This window comes from Tasmannia lanceolata, unplaced genomic scaffold (assembly GCF_043159265.1).
Source record: "Tasmannia lanceolata isolate RefF3 unplaced genomic scaffold, GAP_Taslan_0.1 ptg000007l, whole genome shotgun sequence".
Classification (NCBI taxonomy): domain Eukaryota; kingdom Viridiplantae; phylum Streptophyta; class Magnoliopsida; order Canellales; family Winteraceae; genus Tasmannia; species Tasmannia lanceolata.
In genome coordinates, this window is record NW_027518684.1 from 3596791 (window position 1) to 3618219 (window position 21429).

Below are 21429 nucleotides of genomic sequence, written 5' to 3' on the forward strand. Positions count from 1 at the left end.
GACGAGTGGCACTGTCATGCTGGACCACCACTGATTCAGTGGGCCCATCCGTAGATGGCTCACCTAATCTTAATCCTCCTGCACATGATAGATTACACACTTACTCTATCACTAGAATACGCCCGATGCTATTACCCCACCATCTCACAGAGAAGACCTCCATTTGTCGCCATTTAGTCCTTGACCACCACGTGGCACTTTCTATCTGCGAAATCTCCTTTGTCTTTTACCTAAATTTAGCAAATGTGAATAACTCCATCTTTAACACAGCTCGATAAACTTTGTCAGAAACTCCAAAACGCTCCTCCCACCCTCCCTCTCAAAAATCACAAAAGCCAAAAAAATCTCATTTATTCCTCCGTCACTATCTTTCACTTTTTCTCTGCATGCTTACCACTATAAATTTCCTCTCTCTAAACCAAAAACTCATTCCTCCCTCTTCCTTTTTCTCTTCTCCAAATGGGTCTCTTCTGGGTCCTAACCTTCCTTTCTTTTCTCACCTTCTCCACATCCATTACTGACAAAAAAACCTACATAATCAGAGTCCAAAACGACCTAAAACCCTCAGTTTATGAAGACATTGAACATTGGTACAGCTCAACCCTTCAAAGCCTTACTTCTGAGCCATTTGCTTTAGAGGACCGTCGCTCTGATTTGCTTCATATTTACACAACCGTTTTTCATGGTTTCTCTGCTAGACTAAGCTTAGAAGAAGCAGAGGAAATCAAGAAACGGACGGGAATTCTAGCCGTATTTCCTGACAAAATCCGGCAAATTCAGACGACTCGCTCGCCGGAGTTCATCGGCCTCATGACTACCGGCGGTCAAGCCCTCCTTGAAAAAGCAGACTTCGGTTCTAACATCGTGATTGGAATTCTTGATACGGGTATTGTTTACTTTTTATTTATTTATTGTGACTTTATCTACTGAGACTACTACTATTAGTTTATGGTATATGGTGTAGTTCTAAACCCTAACCCTAATTTTCATGATTTATGGTACAGTTTTAAACCCTAATTTACATATATTACCGATCTGGACGTGGGTATTTTTTTTACTTTCGTTGATTGTGACTTTAGCTAGTGTAACTACTATTTGTCTATGGTATAATTCGAAACCCTAATTTAGTAATTTACATAGTTTATGATACAATTTTAAACCCTAATTTACATATATTACTATTTTAAACCCTAATTTACATATATTACTGATCTGGACACTTGTATTCTTTAATTTTTCTTTGATTGTGACTTCATCTAATGCAATTAACATTAGTTTATGGTACAACTATTAATTCAAAACCCTAATTTAAGGCGTTTTCCCCCTGAGCTGTTGCATGTGAGAGCAACCACCTCAGATGAATTAAATGAATAAGAACAAAATGTGAGCCTGTGTGCTGCTCTTACAAGCAACAGGGAAGGAGCGAAATGCCTTCTTTGATGGTCCCTAGCAAATCCGATTAAACTCAGGCGATGTTAGGATTGCAAGAAAAATATTTCTGACAAAATCTTTTGCAGGGATTTGTTTTTCTTCAATGATTATAAAGAAAATGGTATTTTTGTGGTCAACTTATCATGAATTGAGGTACTTCGTGTTATCTTTTTCCGGTGTGAAAAAAGCAGGATGGTTTAGAATTATTTTTCCTCTCAAAACTTTTTCAGAAAATTCAGAATCCAAATAGGGGCCTAAGAGATTTTATATGATTTGGGTCCTATAAAACCCCTATTTTTCAACATACGGTATGACCTACACCTTAAGATGATCCAAGCCGTCCATATCTAACAGGGCATTCGATCTTGTCATTCTATAGAATGATAGGAGGGCTAGGATCATTCTATGGAAATTATTTTTGGTGCAAACCTATTTAAGTTGTGGCCCAACAAATGGACGGTTTTGTCTTCCTATGGGGTGGGCCATGCCATACTTTTTGAAAAATAGGGTTTGTACAGCCACACGTCATATAATTTCTCATCTACTGCGTCTACTACTCCTAGTTTATGGTACAGTTGGAGATGCTACTACTATCAGTTTATGGTATAGTTCTAAGCCCTGATTTACGTATATTACCAACAACAGGTATCTGGCCGGAGAGGGAGAGCTTCAGCGACAAGGATCTAAGTCCAATCCCTCCTCACTGGAAGGGAGAATGCGTAGAAGGGCCGAATTTCACAAAGGCCAACTGTAACACAAAGATCGTGGGAGCCCGAATCTTTCCGGTGGGTTACGAAGCCACTTCCGGCGCGATCAATGACACTACAGAGTTCAAATCAGCTAGAGATAACGAGGGCCACGGGACCCACACTGCCTCCACGGCCGCCGGACGGAATGTGGGCAGCGCGTCATTGTTCGGATTCGCCAGCGGGAACGCGGTTGGCATTGCCCCCAAGGCGAGAATTGCCATTTACAAGGTATTGTTAGAATTTTGAACCCAAAGAGATCGTTTGGATACAGGGATTTTATGATCCAAGATTGTAAAATCCTGAATTTTACAAGTTAAAACTTGGATTTTATTATTTTGGCTTATAAAATTGAGGTTTTATTTTACAAACTAAAACTTGAATTTTATAAGCAAAACCCTAGATTATTTAAGCTGAAACCTGGATTTAAAATCGAGGTTTTATCTTATAATTAAAATCCAAGTTTTAGCTTGTAAAATCAGAGAAATTATATGGTGTAAGGCCTTACAACAAGAAGGCCCTTGTACGGTGGAGGTCCACCGCCCTTAATATTTTATCCAACAGCAGCTTCTCAAAAAGTGAGCTGCTGTTGGATCAAATATCAAGGGTGGTACCTTTGCCGTATTGTTGTAAGGTCTTACACCATTTAAAAACTCATAAAATCAAGGTTCAAGCTTGTAAAATTCAGCAGATTGTAAAATCGAGGTTTCTGCTTATAAAATCAAGGTTTTAGCTTGTAAAATCAAGGATTTTATGATCCTTGATTATAAAATCCATGTATTCAAATGGCCCCGAATTGTGGGAATTTTGAACTCAAAATTTTAGAGGGAGATCATTTCCCATCATATCTGACTTATGTTGTTTCCAACAGGTGTGCTGGGAGAACGGCTGCATGAATTCCGATATACTAAGCGCCTTCGACAAGGCGACGGAGGATGGCGTCGACATCATCTCTATATCCGTCGGGGGTGATTCGGCGCCGTACTCCGTCGACCCAATCGCTATAGGAGCTTTCGGGGCAATGGAGAGAGGAATATTAATATCCGCCTCCGGCGGAAACGAGGGCCCCGGCTCATCCATGGTAACCAACATTGCACCGTGGATCACCACCGTCGGTGCCGGAACGATAGATAGAAACTTTCCGGTCGACATTATCCTCGGAAACGGCATGGTTATTCCCGGAGTCGGTATTCACACCGGCGACCCTTGGCCAGAGAAACAACTCTTCTCACTCGTCGACGGAGGAAATTTTTCGGCGGGTACCCAATTCACGGCCGCAATGTGCATGAGAGGGTCCTTGGATCCAAATATAGTCCGAGGAAAAATTGTACTTTGTGACCGTGGAATGATCCAACGTGTATATAAAGGTGGGGTGGTCAAAGAAGCTGGTGGGGCCGGAATGATCCTCGCCAATGTCTCGCCGGAAGGCGATGGAATGGTCGCCGATGCACACGTGCTTCCGGCAGCTTTAATTGGCCAACAAGCTGGGTACGATGTTCACAATTACATACGCAATACAAAGGACCCTAAAGCCACCTTTGTTTTTCATGGGACCCAATTAAATGTCCGGCCCGCTCCAGTAGTTGCAAGTTTCTCTTCTCGTGGGCCCAATTATGTATCGCCCCACATCATGAAACCGGACCTCATCGCGCCAGGTGTCAACATCTTAGCAGCATGGCCCGATGGGATAAGTCCCACAGGGATGGATTCGGACCCGAGAAGGACCCAGTTCAATATCATGTCTGGTACATCAATGGCGTGTCCCCATGTGTCAGGGGTGGCGGCATTGCTTAAAGGAGCCCACCCAGATTGGTCCCCGGCCGGAATCCGGTCCGCGATGATGACTACGGCGGATATTCTGGATAAAGATGGGAGGACGATGCTTGATGAAACAATGGGCCGGACTGCGTCCGTGTGGGCTTTTGGGTCCGGCTACTTGAATCCGGACAAGGCGATTGACCCGGGTCTGATTTATGATCTAACGGCTGAGGATTACTTAAATTTTCTTTGTGATTCCAACTACACGCGGAGGGATATTCGTTTGATTGCGAAAAAGGCCGTTAATTGTACGGGGAAGAGAGGGAATCCATGGGAGCTGAATTACCCATCGATTTCCTTGGTTTTCGATCAATCGACGGCTGGGAAGCCACGAGATGTGGTGGTTAGTCGGACGGTGACGAATGTCGGGGATGGACCGGGGAAATACACGGTGAAGGTTAGCAATCCGGATGGAGTTTCGGTGGCGGTGGAGCCGCGGACGCTGGAATTCGGTGGAAAGGGTGAGAAATTGAAGTACATTGTGAGGATTTCGGCGGAGAGAGCTGAGCTGGAGCCGGGGAGTACTTCAAAGAGCTCGTTCGGGGACCTCTTGTGGGAGGACGGGAGACACGTGGTCCGAATCCCCGTCGCGGTGACGTGGACGCAACCCAACTAAGTTACTTTATACGTTAGCTCTGTACGTATAGATACGTAGTAGATGACTCGTATGTGTGATGTTTACAGTGAAGAAGGAAAAGCAACCAAATAAGTGAAAGTATACAGATTGTGAATGGAAAAAAGGAAGTTTTTGCATAGAAGATAGTGACAAAGATGCATATGGTGTCGTCATTCATGTGAAATGGATTTATGAATTGTCTGCACCATTGGCAGTAGTACGTCACATTTCTATACATTAATGTATTGCATGATATTGATGTGTGCACTTGAAGTCCAGTATTTTTTTATACGGTGAGACCCAATGCCTAGGATGATCTAGAAACCGTTCATTTGTTGCTTACACTATAAATAGGTTGAGATGATCCTAAACCTCTGATATATAGAGGTTTCTACAATGTCCAGTCTATCAATAGATATGAGGGTTTGGATCATTCAAAAAGCGATGTTTCACCTGGGTCTTTTTGCCCCAAAGTCTGCTAGGAGACCATCTTTGCATGCCTCTACAGTTCTTATATTTGGCAATGGAGATGATTTACGGGGTACCAATCAAATTGACGTTGTGGGTCAGGTCAACAAATGAACGGTTTGGATCATCCTATGAAGTGGGCCCGCTGTACTTTTTGAAAAGATACTGGACTTCGTGGGCGCACAGCAAACAAAATTTAATTTCTCTATGTAAAGAATACATAAAAATTGCTACCATACAAAAACCCCAAATGGACACGAGATATTAATCCGAAGTAAATCTAACATATAAGGTTAAGTCAGGAAAGTGATATATACGCCCCTTTTGATTACTTGGGACACCCAGGGCCAATGTATGTGGCAATCAGCCCCATTGAATCCTTCTAACATGAAGTACATCAGCCCTTCTGCAGTCATTGATACACTCACTCAAGTTAATGCTTAAATCTTTCTTTCCACAACTTGGAGGAAAGTAATATGATTGTGGTTTATAGAGACTTAGAGAGGGATATCATCATAAATTGAAGGTCACTCTAAGCAGAAAAAAACGAATATGATTAGTTCAAGTTACAATGTTTCGTGTGTAAATGTTAGGAAAAGTTGGAACTATTTTTCCTTTCCAAACTTTTCCATAGAATTCCCGACGTAAAGGAAAATGGTTTATTTTTCAGTCGAATCTTGGACTGAAAAGGGTGAGAGATTGGATCCAACAGAGTTCAAACCTTTGGATATGTTTGTGCCCGATCCATTAAGATTTCAAATCTTTAGATATGGATTCAAATTGGATCCGACAGATCCAACCACTACTTTTAAATCGTAACCAATTAAAGTTCGAACTCTTTGGAACCATCAGACTGTGTCCAAACTTAATTGGTCAGCACTCTGGACTTGGGTATCAATGTGAACCCATATATATGTAGTGCAATCCATGTGAGAGGCCTATTGATGTGTCGTATGCATGTTCCCGGAACTAGCTATGTTAGGCAATTTGCATTTATTTTGTAAGAAAAGACAACTAAAGCCTCGTTTGGATTTGCATTGCAGGAGTTTTCTGGGAAAGTTGAAAGAAAGTTTTTGCCAAAATTTCGTGCTTTTCCATTGTTTGATTACATATGGAAAAAAAAAATTTAGAATTTAGGGTTTGAGGTTTACCACTAAACGTTCAATTTTTATTTATAGAAACTTTCAAATTTATGATGTTATTCCTCTAAGCCATAACCATGGCATTTCCCTCTAAATTACATAAACGATAAAAAAATCTTATGAAAAAAATTTTCAACCCAAAGAAAAGAACTAAAGATGATGGAAATGGTGGTGACAATATCATTCCTTATAAAATTAGCAAAAGGGAGACTATAGTCACATGATTGCACGGAAGTAGGGGATCTATATCCACACTACTATGTTTTGATAATGGCACTACTTATTTTGTTTTACACATTTTATTTGCTTTCAACGGCTGTTATGATTCTCAGGATGTACATCCAATAAAAAAAAAAGTGCCAAACAAAGGAAGTAGTGCCATTATCAAATAGGGTAGTGTGGATACAGCTGTACAACAAGGGCATGTTCGGCAACCATTGAAATTATTCCATAGAATATTCGTTGGCCAACTAGAGAGGGAAGGGTTGGAGAGAGCATGAGACATGAGAAATCCTTAAAAACAATGAAAAAAAACTACACTACTTAAAGGGCACGACCGGCACGTTGTTATATATTATAAATTTAATAATTATTAATAAGAGAGAGAAGAAGAAGGAAGGAAGGAATGAGAAGAGATAAAAAAAAGTTAAGCCTAACAATCATTTTTAAATAGAAACGTTTTAAATTTTAATTGCCGAAACAGTTTTCTGTTAAATGGCTACATTTGAAGAGTTGCGCATCTTCTTTAGAGGGTGCAAGTCTCTTCATGAGAGGGTATTTTTGCACCGATTCGTAGTCTATAAAAAGATTGATCCGAGTTTCTTGATAATTTTTTCTTCAATCACTCTCTTCTTTCTTTCAGATTAGTTTAAAAGTTTTTCTGAGTGGGTTCTGTTTTGTGAGAATACAAGAAGTGCGGTCTTTTTAAAATTCTCAGGTTGGGCATTGTATCCTGGAGATAGAATTTTAAGAGTCCATCTGCAATTATACGTGGGAAATTACTATCTTAAAGATAGCTTCCTGGAAGTTCCTTGCCCAATTAATTCTACTGTTATATTTTCTGCATTCTATTCTGTTTTATTTTCTACAACACACGTTTGGCTGCCAGGAATTATTTTTCATCGATAGGACTTCCTGCAACCCTTTCTTTCGGGTTAGTTTTTCCCCTACCCATCCCTAATGGAATGTTTAACTAATCCATTCCGAATCGATCGAATTGGTACGAAAGTTGTAACATGAGAAAACCACAGAAAAGTTCGGTCAAGCCGGCCAAGATACAATTGAGCTAAAGTCTCGAAGGGTCAAACAAATAGAGCCAACCCTAAGCCAACCAACCCGAGATAGCATTTCCTCAACCCTAACCGTATTCAACCTGAGCCCCGGGTTGAGGATAGTCGACCCTAACCCAACCCGCGTCCAAATCGGGTCGGGTTGGGTTCGGGTTTAGTTGGGTTATGTTCGGGTTAATCTAGCTCCAAACATAAAAAATACGAGAAAAAAACATAATTCAAAGAAAATAATGATAAAATTAGAGGACGAAGGTTGGGTTCGGGTCGGGTTGGGTTGCCGAGGCCTCAATCCTAACCCAACTCGAAATTAAATCGAGATGGCTTTTCTCAACCTTAACCCAACCCGAAATTAGATCGGGTTGGCTTTTCTCCCTAACCCAACCCAGCCCGAGAAAATGCAACCGAAGCCAAAATCGGGTTGAACCCGTCGGGTTCAAGTTGAGCCCGTCGGGTTCAAGTTGAGCCCGACCCAAGTTGCACCCCCACACAGATGACACTGACGTGTCTTCAAAACTGCAAAAACCGTGATATGGGGGCGGAAACAGTCAATTTAGGGGGAGACAATATCAGCCCCCCTTCATTTATTATTATTATACACGAAGATCCCTGACCCTTTCCATCATAGATAAATCTATCCATCCAAAAACAAAAACTCCCCAAACGAGTCAAAACCTCATCAGAGAGCAACCAAGAGAAGAGAAGAAAAAAAATGGAGGGAGGAATAGAGCATCGGATGGTTGAGGTGAACGGCATAAACATGCACGTTGCAGAGAAAGGCGAAGGTCCTGTCGTTCTTTTCCTCCATGGATTTCCCGAGCTCTGGTATTCATGGAGACACCAGATGGTTGGACTCGCGGCCCGTGGCTACCGAGCTGTGGCTCCGGACCTTCGTGGGTATGGAGACACTGATGCACCCTCCTCTCACACCAGTTATACAGCCTTTCAACTTGTTGGAGATCTCATCGCCCTCATCGATAACCTTGGCCAAGACCAGGTGATTTTATTAATAATATTAGAAAAAAGATACCCTTAGTTTCCAAGAACAGATAATTATAATTCTTATATTAATAAAAAACCGGTTCATGTTATTGACACTACTATGTTTTCATAATTGCACAAGCTTATCTTGTCTTTTATTGCTTAAACGAGTTTTTACATGGTGTATAGTCCCAGTATATTTCAAAAGTACTGTAGGGCTTACACCATGTGATGATCCAAACCGTCCATTTGATGGGCTCCAAAACAAGAAAGTCCATAGGATGATCCCAACCCTCCGGTCTATAGAGGTTTCTATAATAAGCAGTTCCTGTACAGATCGTAAGACTGGGATCATCCTATGGAAATTATTTTTTTGGGCACACCCTATTTACGTGGTGGCCCATCAAATGGACAATTGGGATGGCCCGTTTGGATCATCCTACGGTGTTAGCCATTTTTATTTTTATTTTTGACAAATAATGGACTATACGGGCTCACACCATATAAAATCTATGCTCGAGCAGCTGTCAAGGCTTATTGTAGTTCCCAAAAAGTTCTCCCAATTCTAATAGAATAATAATTGAATAGACAAGCTGAGTTTGTGCAATTATCAAAACACATTAGTGCCAAAATCAGAAGCCTAAAAAAATATACCCTTCTGTTTAGAGATTATACAATGGAGGGCCCTATAAGCAACAACAGGGCCCTCCATTGTATAATGTCTCCCCTTTTGCTGAAGTAATAGAGCCCTCCATTGTATAATGTCAGCCCTCAGCATGTTGGAGGGTTTGTTCTTCAGCTTCATGTTTATCCTTCCGTTCCTATGAAATATATCTGGTAGGGGTCTTGCCTAACCCCAGCTTACCATCAAAAAAAAAAAAATTGAACATCGAGGCAGGGAGCCACATCCACTAAAAGACTGAGGAAGGGAGCTCAAATCCCCATAAAGCAATAAATAAATCTTGAAAATCATCAAATCACACGGGACCCTGTTTTCGAATGATTAAATAGCAAAGACTCTAAGAACTTAAGCTTATGGAGTAATTCGTTGTTTCACATGGTATCAAAGTCCTGGGTTCAAGACCCAACAAACTCATTATGTTAAAAATCCACTGGTACAGTGGTCACATGTACCAGCCAAAAAAGAGGGGTCACACATGACAAGGAGTGTTGAAGTATAAATGATTAAATAACATCAACTCTAACAGCTTAAGCTTTTGGAGTAATTAGTTGTTTCCCAATTTATATGATTGAAGATTTTGTGCGTAGGTTTATTTGGTTGGTCATGACTGGGGTGCCATTGTAGCTTGGTACTTGTGCTTGTTCAGGCCGGACAAGGTGAAGGCTCTGGTCAATCTCAGTGTTTCTTACAGGCCTCGCTACAAGAGAAAGCCGACCGAGAGCCTTTTGGCTACTTTCGGGGAGGACTATTATATTTGTAGATTCCAGGTTCTTCTTTTCCTCCTCCCACTTTTTTTCTACCTGTCATTTAGATTGGACTGTATGTAAGATTAGAAAAAAGTTGTCATTTTGAATGGTTCGGTGAGCTTTTATGGTGCTAACAGTGTTGGGTTTTCTATTTTCTGTTCTATATTATTGTATTGGGTTGTTCTTCCTTAGTTCGAATTTGCAGTATAATTCGTGTATTTTTTGTCCTTGACTTGCCTCTATGCGGTTGTCGATACACATCGCAGTATGTGGGATTCGTTCTTGAATCTTTACATGAAACAGATTTGATGTCATTTTCGGGTTTTTGTGATAGATGGTGTTTATGTAAGAGTAGATGGCATGTATGTTATTGATTCAGAATTTCAGATTGAGGGAACGAAAGAGAGATAGCATGCACTCTTGCATGGTTACTTCTTAGCTGAATTACCTGGACAGAATGCGCCTCAAACAATTCAATCTCTCCTATTAATAATGAATTTGGTTGTAGTTTTAATTCAGCTCTGAATGACATTGGATCTATTTTGCTGATGTGAGAATGAAAATAAGCTTGATAGGAAAAAAACCAGCCATTAATTACTTTGTTGATGCAATGCAAACCATAGGTTCTTCAAGCCAGAAATTGGATGGATGACCTCTGAATAAAGAAATTTTAATTAAAAATTGGAGTTCCTTATTTGAATCCTAGGAATATTTTTGGTGGGTTTTAGAAACTCTATGTTTTGGAAAAGCATGGAATGCATGAAACTTCTAGGGGCCATTTGGATATGCGGATTTTAGAATCCAGGTTTTAGTTTGAAAACAGTGTAAAAGAGGGTTCATGATCAAGCATCCTGGTAGCGTTTCTTGGATTTTAAGAAAGAAATCCAGGGTTTAGAAATCTCTCCCCCATTCTGAGATTTCTAAAACCTGGAAACATGGGACGATCTTCTGCTCTCTTGCTGTCGGAAAGAAGGGCGAAAAATTAGAAAACGACTGCTGGTCTCTTTCTTCTCTCGTCTCCCATCCACCATTTTGAAGAAATCAAGGATTCTAAAATCCGCTTATCCAAACGTCATACGCGGATTTTAGAATCTTGGATTTCCCCAAAATCCTAGATGTGAGGCGAGAGAAGAAGAAGACCGTCTGTCATTTTCTCAAGGAAGCAGGATTCTTCCCTGGGAGTGGGGAACCTCGATTCCCGGGTTCTCGAATCCGAAACGGGAATCTTCTCGAATCCCCAAAAACTAGGAATCCTGGTTCGGATTCGCCGGAAACCCGATTCCCAGCAGTTTATGATTCCCCGGAAACCCGATTCCCACTTTTGGGAACCACGGTTTAATATTATGTGAAACATGATTTTCCGGCAATTCCCAGAGATTTCCTAGCGATTCCCAACTCCCCAGTGATTCCCGGTGATTCCCCAACGACTCTCGGGTGACTCTCCGGCGACTTCACGGTTCCCACTTCCGACCATCCCGGGACCCTTCAATTCCCGCTCTGGCAACCTTGCATTTTCTGATTTCTCGCCCTTCTTTCTGTCAAGCGAGAGAGTAGGAGATCGTCCCGTGTTTCCAGGTTTTAGAAGTCCAGGTTTTAAGTTGAGCCATTGTAGTGTGAAGGTTGAACCATGACAGTTTCATAGTTAAACACAATTTAGCATAAAATGTTATATTTTTAGACAAAAATATAACATTTTATATGATGTGAAACACCTTAGAAAAGGTCTAAGGTGCTGGTGTATAGGAAATATTTTGGAGGTGAATAATTAATTTATATGCTGTGAAACACAGCCGATCCCAACTAGTTTGGTACAAAGGCTTAATTGAGTTGAGTAGAGTTGCTGTCAACACTCCTTTCGGGAATTTTTTTATTATTTACAGGATTTGAAGGTTATGCAAGCTTGTTTTGTTTTCTTTGTTGTTGTCTTTGAAGTAACACAATTTGTTGCTCTCTATCTTGTCTATTATTGTGGTATGTGCTTGATTTCTTTTCGGGGTTGGATCTGAGATTTGTGGCTGCGACTTTTCTTTCAGATTTCTGTGCCATTGGTGCATACTATGTAATTCAAAAACTGCAACTATTGTTGGATATTTTAATTATATAAAGCCTTAAAGGCCTTTTAACTTTTGAATCAAATTTCAACGTATAAAATGGTTTTACCTTTTTATTCATTTTGGAATATGTTTCTTCATTTCATTACTTTTGTAACATTTTGAATTCAATGCATTTAATGATTTTTTATTCCTTGCTTCATTCTTTATACGTTTTCACTTTGATTATTTTATTAATGGGAAGAGACGTTGGGGAATGGGGATATATACACCTCTCTAGTGTATACAAGGACTATCCTCTTCCTCTTGTTGGAACAACTCTCACGAAAAAGTCTCTTCTATTCCTACTGTTTACTCTTTCAAAAATGTTTTGCTACATGTTTCAAGCTTTTTAAGCTTTGCAGTTTTTTGGTTTATTTGGGCAAATTGTTCGGCATAAACCTTGTTCGCTAGGTCCGAGCCGGTGCGTGCACACCGTCAACAACAAAGAAAGTGGTGTTGTATCCTGGAGATAGGTCGCAAGAGAACCCGATTGCATACCAAGTGTGGTGGGGGCGATAATCTATCTTAGGGGTAGTGTTATTCCGTAACGTGCCTCTACCACTAAATTCTTCTCAATTTCTCACATATATGCTTTGATCTTTGGTTACGGATTTGCGGTTTACATTCGGGATCATCAAAGGTAACCCTTTCTTTATTTCATTTCAGTTAAATATATCACTAGTTTTGTTGAACTAATCTACTTAACCCAAGATTATTTCTAACAATCTTAAGATAGATTATCGGATTAGTTCAACATGGCCGGTGAAGATTACACTCGTCCCGAGAAGTTTGACGGATTGAACTTCAAGCGTTGGCAACAGCGCTTATTCTTTTGGCTTTCAATTCTTAAAATTGCCTATGTCTTGACCACACCCAAGCCTAGTCTCTAAGAGCATGAGCCCGCTCAATCCGAGGTTACTCAAAAATGGGAAAATGATGACTTTTTGTGTCGTGGTTACATACTTAGTGCTATGACCAATTCATTATATGACGTGCATTGTGGAATTAAGACCGCAAAAGAAATGTGGGAAGCTTTAGATAAAAAGTATAAGATCGAGGATGCCGGAGTGAAAAAATATGTAGTTGGAAACTATCTTAGATTTGAGATGGTAGATGAAAAATCCGTCTTAGAACAAGTTCATGAATTCCAACTCCTTTTAAATGGATGACCGTTTCCATTCGGCGGCCATTATTGATAAACTTCCACCTTCATGGAAGGAATTCGGAAAAAGTCTTAAACATAGAAAAGAGGAATTATCTTTAGAAGATCTCCTAGTAACACTCCGAATTAAAGAAGAACATAGGAATCGTAATCAAAATGACAAAGAATCGGAACTCCTTTCTAAGGCCAATCTTGTTGAGACTAGTGAGAAGAAAACAAATAAAAACTTTAGATCTCATCAAAACAAGAAGAAGATGGAGAACCGAAATCACTTCAAAAATAACAAAAAGATAGACAAAAATAAGAAGAAAGATGGTTGTTTCAATTGCGGAAAACTTTGACACTATGCTAGACAATGTCGACATCGAAAGGGGAAAGACACTTCCTAAAATGTCGAAAACTCTCAAGCGAAACTCACTCCTCAAGCCAATATGGTGGAATCCGGAACTGTTATTCACGGAACCGAAGTGAAGAAGCTTATAACCGTAGGCTCTGAAGTGAACATGGTGTTCAATGTAAGTGATTGGTGGGTAGACACTGGAGCCACTATACATGTCTGTTGTGACAGAAGTGCGTTCGTCACATATCATCAAGTAGATGAAAGCGAAATGCTTTTTATGGGTAACTCCTCAACGGCTAAGGTCATGGGGAAAGGGAAGGTTGATCTCAAACTCACTTCCGGCAAGGTTCTCACACAGCACCAAGTTCACTATGTTCTAGAAGTCAGGAAGAACTTAATTTCTGGCTACTTGTTGAACAAGCACGGTTACAAGCTCGTCTTCGAATCTGATAAGTTTATTCTCACCAAGGGTGGGATTTTTGTGGGAAAGGGTTATGCTTGTGGAGGTTTATTCAAGCTCAATGTATCCATGAATGAAATCAATAAAATTTCTGATTTTTCTGCTTATATTATTGAATCGTATGATATGTGGCATGGTAGATTAGGACATGTAAATTCACAATCTATAAAAAGAATGGTGAACTTAAGTATGATTCCAAATGTTTCTATTGAACAAAAACCAAAGTGTCAAATATGTGTTCAATCAAAATTTAGCAAAAAACCATTTAAATCTATAGAAAGAAATTCAGAAATTCTAGGACTAGTACATAGTGATGTTTGCGACCTAAAGAACACTATTACTAGAGGAGGAAATAAATATTTTATTACCTTCATAGATGATAAATCAAAAATTGCATTGGTATATCTTCTTAAATCTAAAGATGAAGCTTTAGAAAAATTTATAACCTATAAAACTGAAGTGGAAAATCAGTTAGAAAAAAGAATTAAAATACTTAGATCAGATCGAGGTGGTGAATACACCTCAAATGAATTTTCTGAATATTGTAGAAAATATGAAATTATTCATGAGGTGACGGCATCTTATTCTCCACAACAAAATGGAGTTGTAGAAAGAAAAAATAGGACTCTAATTGACATGATAAATGCCATGCTAACTAGTTCAGGGCTACCACTTAACATGTGGGGGGAAGCCTTATTATCGGCTTGTCATATACTAAACAAAATACCCTATAAAAATTAAAATGGAACTCCATTCGAGTTATGAAAAGGTAGAAAACCAAGTATTAAATACCTTAAAATGTGGGGGTGTTTAGCTAAAGTAAGCTTACCTCCCCCTAAGAAAACAAAGTTAGGATCTAAAACATTGGATTGTGTATTCATAGGGTATGCACAAAATAGTGCAGCTTATAGATTTTTGGTGGTAAAATCTGAACATAATTCCATAGATGTAAACACTATATTAGAGTCTAGAGATGCAGAATTTTTTGAGGATGTGTTTCCTCTTAAACAAACTAGTGTGAGTCAATCTCTAATACCTCAAACAGAAGTTGCATCTAGTAGTCGTGGTATTCCTCATATAGAAAACCAATAACCTAAAGGAAGAAAAGAGGTAGAGAAGAAGGTAACCTAGAGATAGAACCTAGAAGAAGTCTAAGAGCAAAGAAAGCTACTAACTTTGGCTCTGACTTTTATACCTTCTTGGTAAAGGATGATCCATCTACTTTTAAGGAAGCTATTAAGTCTTCTTTGGATGCAAACTTTTGGAAAGAAGCTATAAATAGTGAAATAGAATCCATTATGTCAAATAACACATGGGAGTTAACGGATTTACCTCATGGGTGCAAACCAATAGGTTGTAAATGGATTTTTAAAAAGAAACTTAGAACCGATGGATCTATAGAAAAATTTAAAGCTAGATTAGTGGCCAGAGGTTTTAAACAGAAGAAGGGATAGATTTTTTTGACACCTATTCTCCTGTAACTATGATTACTACAATAAGAATGTTGATAGCTATAACAGCTATCTATAACTTAGAAATCCATCAAATGGATGTTAAAACCGCTTTCCTAAATGGAGAATTAGAAGAAGAAATTTACATGGAACAACCTGAGGGATTTGTAGTCCATGGTCAAGAACATAAAGTGTGTAAACTTATAAAATCTCTTTATGGTTTAAAACAAGCACCAAAACAATGACATGAGAAATTTGATAAAGTAGTGTTATCAAATGGTTTTACCATAAATGATTCTGATAAATATGTATACAGTAGATTTGAAGGTAATTCTGGAGTTTTGATCTGCCTGTATGTCGATAATATGTTAATCATCGGTACGAGTATAGATGTTATAAATGACACTAAGAATCTTTTGTCAGAGAACTTTGACATGAAAGATCTTGGATTGGCAGATGTAATCTTAGGGATTAAGATAATTAAAAATTCATAAGGGATTGTTTTAACACAATCTCATTATGTTGAAAAGATCCTTAGAAAATTTAACAAATTTGATTGTACTCCCTTAAGTGTACCATATGATCCTGATTCAAAACTTAAGAAAAATACTGAAAAAAGTATATCCCAATTAGAATACTCCAGAATTATAGGCAGTTTAATATATCGAATGAATTGCACTAGACCATATATAGCTTACGCAGTTGGTAGGCTAAGTAGATACACTAGTGTCTAGTAACCCTAGTCAAGAACATTGGGATGCACTTATCAGAATTTTAAGATATTTGAAAGGCACAATGGTGTTTGAACACCACTATGGTTGTTATCCCGCTGTATTAGAAAGATATAGCGATGCAAATTGGATTTCAGATTCAGAAGAAACTAAATCCACAAGTGGATATGTTTTCACTTTGGGTGATGGTGTTGTCGCTTACCAAGCAGACCTGTAGAGCACGTTCCACCATGGAATCTGAATTTATTGCTTTAGATAAAGCAGGTGAAGAAGCGGAATGGATTAGGAATCTATTAGCAGATATTCCTCTATAATGCAAGCCAATTCCAACTATATCTATTCATTGTGATAGCCAAGCTACAATAGCAAGGGCTAAGAGTAGAACATATAATGGTAAATCCAGACACATACGTCTGAGGCACAATAATGTGAGTCAATTACTTTCAGATGGGGTAATTGCAATTGACTTTATAAAGTCAGAGAGAAACTTGGCAGATCCACTGACCAAAGGACTAGCTAAAAAGCTAGTGGCTGAAACATCAAGAGGGATGGGGCTAAAGCCTATCAAATAGAATCACTAATAATGGCAACCCAACCTATATGACTGGAGATCCCAAGAACTAGGTTCAATGGGAAAGACTAGTTATTCGAGTGATCGGTGAAAGCACTCTACTTAAATTTTCAAGAGAATGAAAGACTTCTCTTGGCCTATCCTTAAGATGTAAATAGTGCTACCTGTAATGATATGGAGGAAGAGCTTTGCTCTGAATGGGTCTATAGCTGTTTATAAGCGGGGTGCGTAGTTACAGGTACCCTTGATGGACTCACCTATATAAGTGTAGAAGTGGGGCCGCTTCCTATGAGAATTAAGGCTTGTTCTCTAGAGCGCTCATGAAACAGGATCAGCGCATGGCCGAAATGTGCTACCCCAATAGAACACGGTTACATTGCCGGTATCGTGTATAATATGTGACGGTCTATTACTCAAGGTTCTTAGTTCAAGACATAGTTCACTTGGAATCTTTATAGACTGGAATATATGAACACTAAGTGAATGTTCAAAACCACAAGACACCTTCGCCCATTGCATGATATATTAATTTGCCCATATTTGATTTGATTTATTGGATTTGAATTTTGATTCATGTGGGGGATTGTTGGATATTTTAATTATATAAAGCCTTAAAGGCCTTTTAACTTTTGAATCAAATTTCAACGTATAAAATGGTTTTACCTCTTTATTCATTTTGGAATACGTTTCTTCATTTCATTACTTTTGTAACATTTTGAATTCAATGCATTTAATGATTTTTTATTCCTTGCTTCATTCTTTATACGTTTTCACTTTGATTATTTTATTAATGGGAAGAGACGTTGGGGAATGGGGATATATGCACCTCTATAGTGTATACAAGGACTATCCTCTTCCTCTTGTTGGAACAACTCTCACGAAAAAGTCTCTTCTATTCCTACTGTTTACTCTTTCAAAAATGTTTTGCTACATGTTTCAAGCTTTTTAAGCTTTGCAATTTTTTGGTTTATTTGGGCAAATTGTTCGGCATAAACCTTGTTCGCTAGGTCCGAGCCGGTGCGTGCACACCGTCAACGACAAAGAAAGTGGTGTTGTATCCTGGAGATAGGTCGCAAGAGAACCCGATTGCATACCAAGTGTGGTGGGGGCGATAATCTATCTTAAGGGTAGCGTTATTCCGTAACGTGCCTCTACCACTAAATTCTTCTCAATTTCTCACATATATGCTTTGATCTTTGGTTACGGATTTGCGGTTTACATTCGGGATCATCAAAGGTAACCCTTTCTTTATTTCATTTCAGTTAAATATATCACTAGTTTTGTTGAACTAATCTACTTAACCCAAGATTATTTCTAACAACTATAACCTTCACAGTGGGACATTGATAAAGAGAAAGTGGAAAGTTTTGAAGATAGTCAGCCGCAAATCATATAGAACTTGACATTGGCTAAGAACTTTTCTATGTTCTAGGTAGTTTCAGATGACACACAAAATGAACATGATAAGTCCCATTTTTAGCCACCAAATCCCTTTTTTGTTTTGAAGACTTGTTTTTTCCTGATATATTATGCATTCTCATATGGCGCTGAAGTCGTCAAATGCTGAGACTAATTTGCAATTTTTATCTTTTAGTTACAATGCTTTGCAGTTTTCTCCTATTTGCTCCCTCATAGTTAGTGATTGTAGGTTATGCTTAATTTATTCACTCAATTCATTATTTTCTCTCTAACAACGCATTTTTAAGTATGTTGTAGGAACTTGGATCAGCAGAAGCGGAGATTGCTTCTGTTAATACTGCAACATTTTTAAAGGCACTTCTAACATCTCGCGATCCGGGTCCTCTCTTACTGCCTAAAGGAGCGGTCAAATATTTGGCTGATAGAGAAATTACCTTGCCCTCTTGGTTGTCAGAAGAGGACATTAATTACTACGCCAGCAAATTTGAAAAAACAGGCTTTGCTGGAGGAATTAACTACTACAGAGCTTTAGACCTGTATGTTATCTGCAAACTTTGATTTTTTTGCAAAATATCTGAAACATACTGGTATGAATAGTAAAACCAAATTCTTCCATTGTGTCAATTTCTTCTTCATCATAGATATTGAAGCAGTTTTTACACGCAGCTTTGAATGGCTTGATCATGACATCTGTTTGTGGTAGTTATCATTGGTTTTTCTTTTAATATTTTTCGATGATTTCTTAGATGATTGTACATAACATCAGCACAACTTTGGCGTAATTCGCAGTTGTTAAAATTCGTTGGAACTAACCAAATATTTTATGAAATTGGGTGTATCTAACGATATTGCCAGCTATAAGGCTGTCATGAGTTATTCCACTATTCCTTTCACGCAAGCAACATGCCAATTGCTTCACCTACTAGCCTGTTAAAGCTGCTCTTTCTTGTTAGTCTAATTTTTTTGTCATCTTCTGTTATTTTGTTTTGAAATGATTTTACATCTGGGCATTTTTTAAATGATACGATTCTATCTCATTTATAATCATAAAATATGATGAATCTAGGTCGTAACTGTTGTTAGCATCTAAGTTTACATCTTCCTAATGCCATTTAGTTTCTTCAAAATCCAAACCACATGGCTGTCTAATTTCCAAAAGATCCTCTTGTCCTCCGGAATCAGTGCTCTAATCTTTATACTTTCTTTTTAATTGATTGATCTTGTGCCAAAATTTTGAGCTGTTTTTAGTAGGGTGAGAATGGGAGTTTCCTGCTACTGTTTCTGCTCAAATCTAGTTTGGGAAGGAAAAGAGAGCTGGATTATTGAATTTTGGCCTCAAGGGTTTGATTAGACTTCTAATCTAACTTGAGGCTTCTAATCTAACTTCAGCCTTAAGGCTTCATCCAAGCTTGGGAGCAAATTCTTTAATCTTCTATTCTATCTCAAAAGTAGCCAAAGGCCTTACATCTACATCTATAGACAAAACAAACCTTCTACTTCTAATAAAACTTGGTCTTCTAATCTAACTTGAACTCTTATTTCTAACAAGACTTGACTCGGTGTGATCCAACAATTCTATTAGAACCTAAATACCAACTCAAAACAAATTAGAACTCCTAAGTATAACTTAGCTAGAAAATCTCTTCAAACTGGAACTCGAACTTATTATTTTTAATAGTCCCGAACTTACTATAATTAATAAGTTTGATAATGACTCCCCAATGGTACTCAAATGCTCCCTCCCTTAATTGACATTGGCACCCCTTCTCTAACTTAAAACACTTAAAAATATGGGGCCGAGGATGGTCCCTATTACAAGTATTAGCAACACAGTCTAGTAAAACAGCAATATCACCCTAGTCCAATCCGAAATGCGGTCTCATAAACAATGCTGGAGCATATAATGTAAGATCTTTGCATTGATGGATCATTCAAACTTTCAGTTCAAATTGTGCAATCCCCTTTGCTTGGAGATCAGGGAATTTAAAGAGAGCTAGCATATTTTTAGGTAATCTTTGTCAAACATTCTATTGGAACGTCAGAATCTATGGGTTTTCTTTGGGTTTCTCGTGAAAATCCTTCAAAATGAGTCAAATTCATGTAATTCGAATGTTTGAAGAAGTTATGAACACTTTGGAAACTAAGTTTAAAAGATGAGGTTGAGAAGTAAGTTTTTGCAAATCAGATCCAAAAGACATGGAAACTGCTAAGAAAACACAATGAAAAAAAAAAAAAATTGCTTATTCAGAGCTAGTTTCTAATTCTGTTTTTCACCGAAATAGTATGTTCTCTCTGTAGATCATCATATAGTGAATGTTGTAGACCTCTTACATATGAATGAAGCTCTTCATTTGAAGTTAAACCCGAACTGGACCTGATTTAAAAAATCTGCCCAAGTTGCACCCCTAGTCAATGTATATTGTAATTTTTGTGATGCTCGTACAGAAACTGGGAGCTCTCAACGCCATGGACCGGTGCAAAAATACAAGTTCCAGTGAAGTTTATTGTAGGAGACTTGGACCTGACTTATAATAGCCCAGGTGTCAAAAACTATATGTTCAATGGTGGCTTCAAGAAAGACGTACCACTTCTGCAGGACATAGTTGTAATGGAAGGAGTTGGTCACTTCATCAACCAGGAAAAACCCGATGAAATTACCGCTCACATTTATGATTTCATCCAGAAGTTCTGATCAGTTTCTGGTCTCTCTGTGTTGGTTTCTATATGTTGTATTTGTACCCCTTAATGAAGTGATTCAGCTATAGAAACTGAGCTCTAGCTGAGATGCAAACCAAAGTAGCTCTTTTTCTAGAGAATAAAATGTATTTGTTGTTGTACAATTTTATGATGATGCTCGACAATTAAGGCCTTGTTCATTTTGGATTTTGAGAATCGATTTTGAGTCCATGACTAATTATTGGACTCAAAATTAAGCCCCCTGTTCGTTTTGGATTTTGAGAATCGATTTTGGGTCGAAAACTTATTATTGGACTCAATTAAGGCCCTGTTTAGATTGCAGGAAGTTTGGAAAGGAAATGCGACTTTCAATTTATGATGATATCCCTACGACTTGACTACATCACATCATTTCCCCCTAAATTGTGGAAATTTTGTCAGAAATGTTGTTCTCATTATTTAAACTGGGCCAAATGTAATTTTGAGTCCAATAATCAGTATGGGACTCGTAATCAATTCACAAAATACAAAACTAGCGAAGCCTTAATTTTGAGTTCAATAATCCGTTTTGGACTTAAAATTAATTCTCAAAATCCAAAACGAATGGGGC

At 38.5% G+C, this 21429-nt stretch overlaps 2 protein-coding genes across 2 annotated transcripts; both read left to right on the top strand.

Annotated features, from left to right (window-relative positions):
- The first annotated feature begins 406 nt into the window (after positions 1 to 406).
- Positions 407 to 4878, top strand: LOC143881476 (subtilisin-like protease SBT1.5). Its single transcript, XM_077384560.1, has 3 exons — positions 407 to 886; positions 2077 to 2408; positions 3049 to 4878. Exons 1-3 carry the CDS (start codon positions 460 to 462, stop codon positions 4609 to 4611), a joined length of 2322 nt encoding a protein of 773 aa, XP_077240675.1. The 5' UTR covers positions 407 to 459; the 3' UTR covers positions 4612 to 4878.
- Positions 4879 to 8118: 3240 nt separating this feature from the next.
- LOC143881477 (epoxide hydrolase 1-like) lies at positions 8119 to 20983 on the top strand. Its single transcript, XM_077384561.1, has 4 exons — positions 8119 to 8504; positions 9758 to 9937; positions 18441 to 18679; positions 20589 to 20983. Exons 1-4 carry the CDS (start codon positions 8220 to 8222, stop codon positions 20833 to 20835), a joined length of 951 nt encoding a protein of 316 aa, XP_077240676.1. The 5' UTR covers positions 8119 to 8219; the 3' UTR covers positions 20836 to 20983.
- The last annotated feature ends 446 nt before the right edge of the window (positions 20984 to 21429 follow it).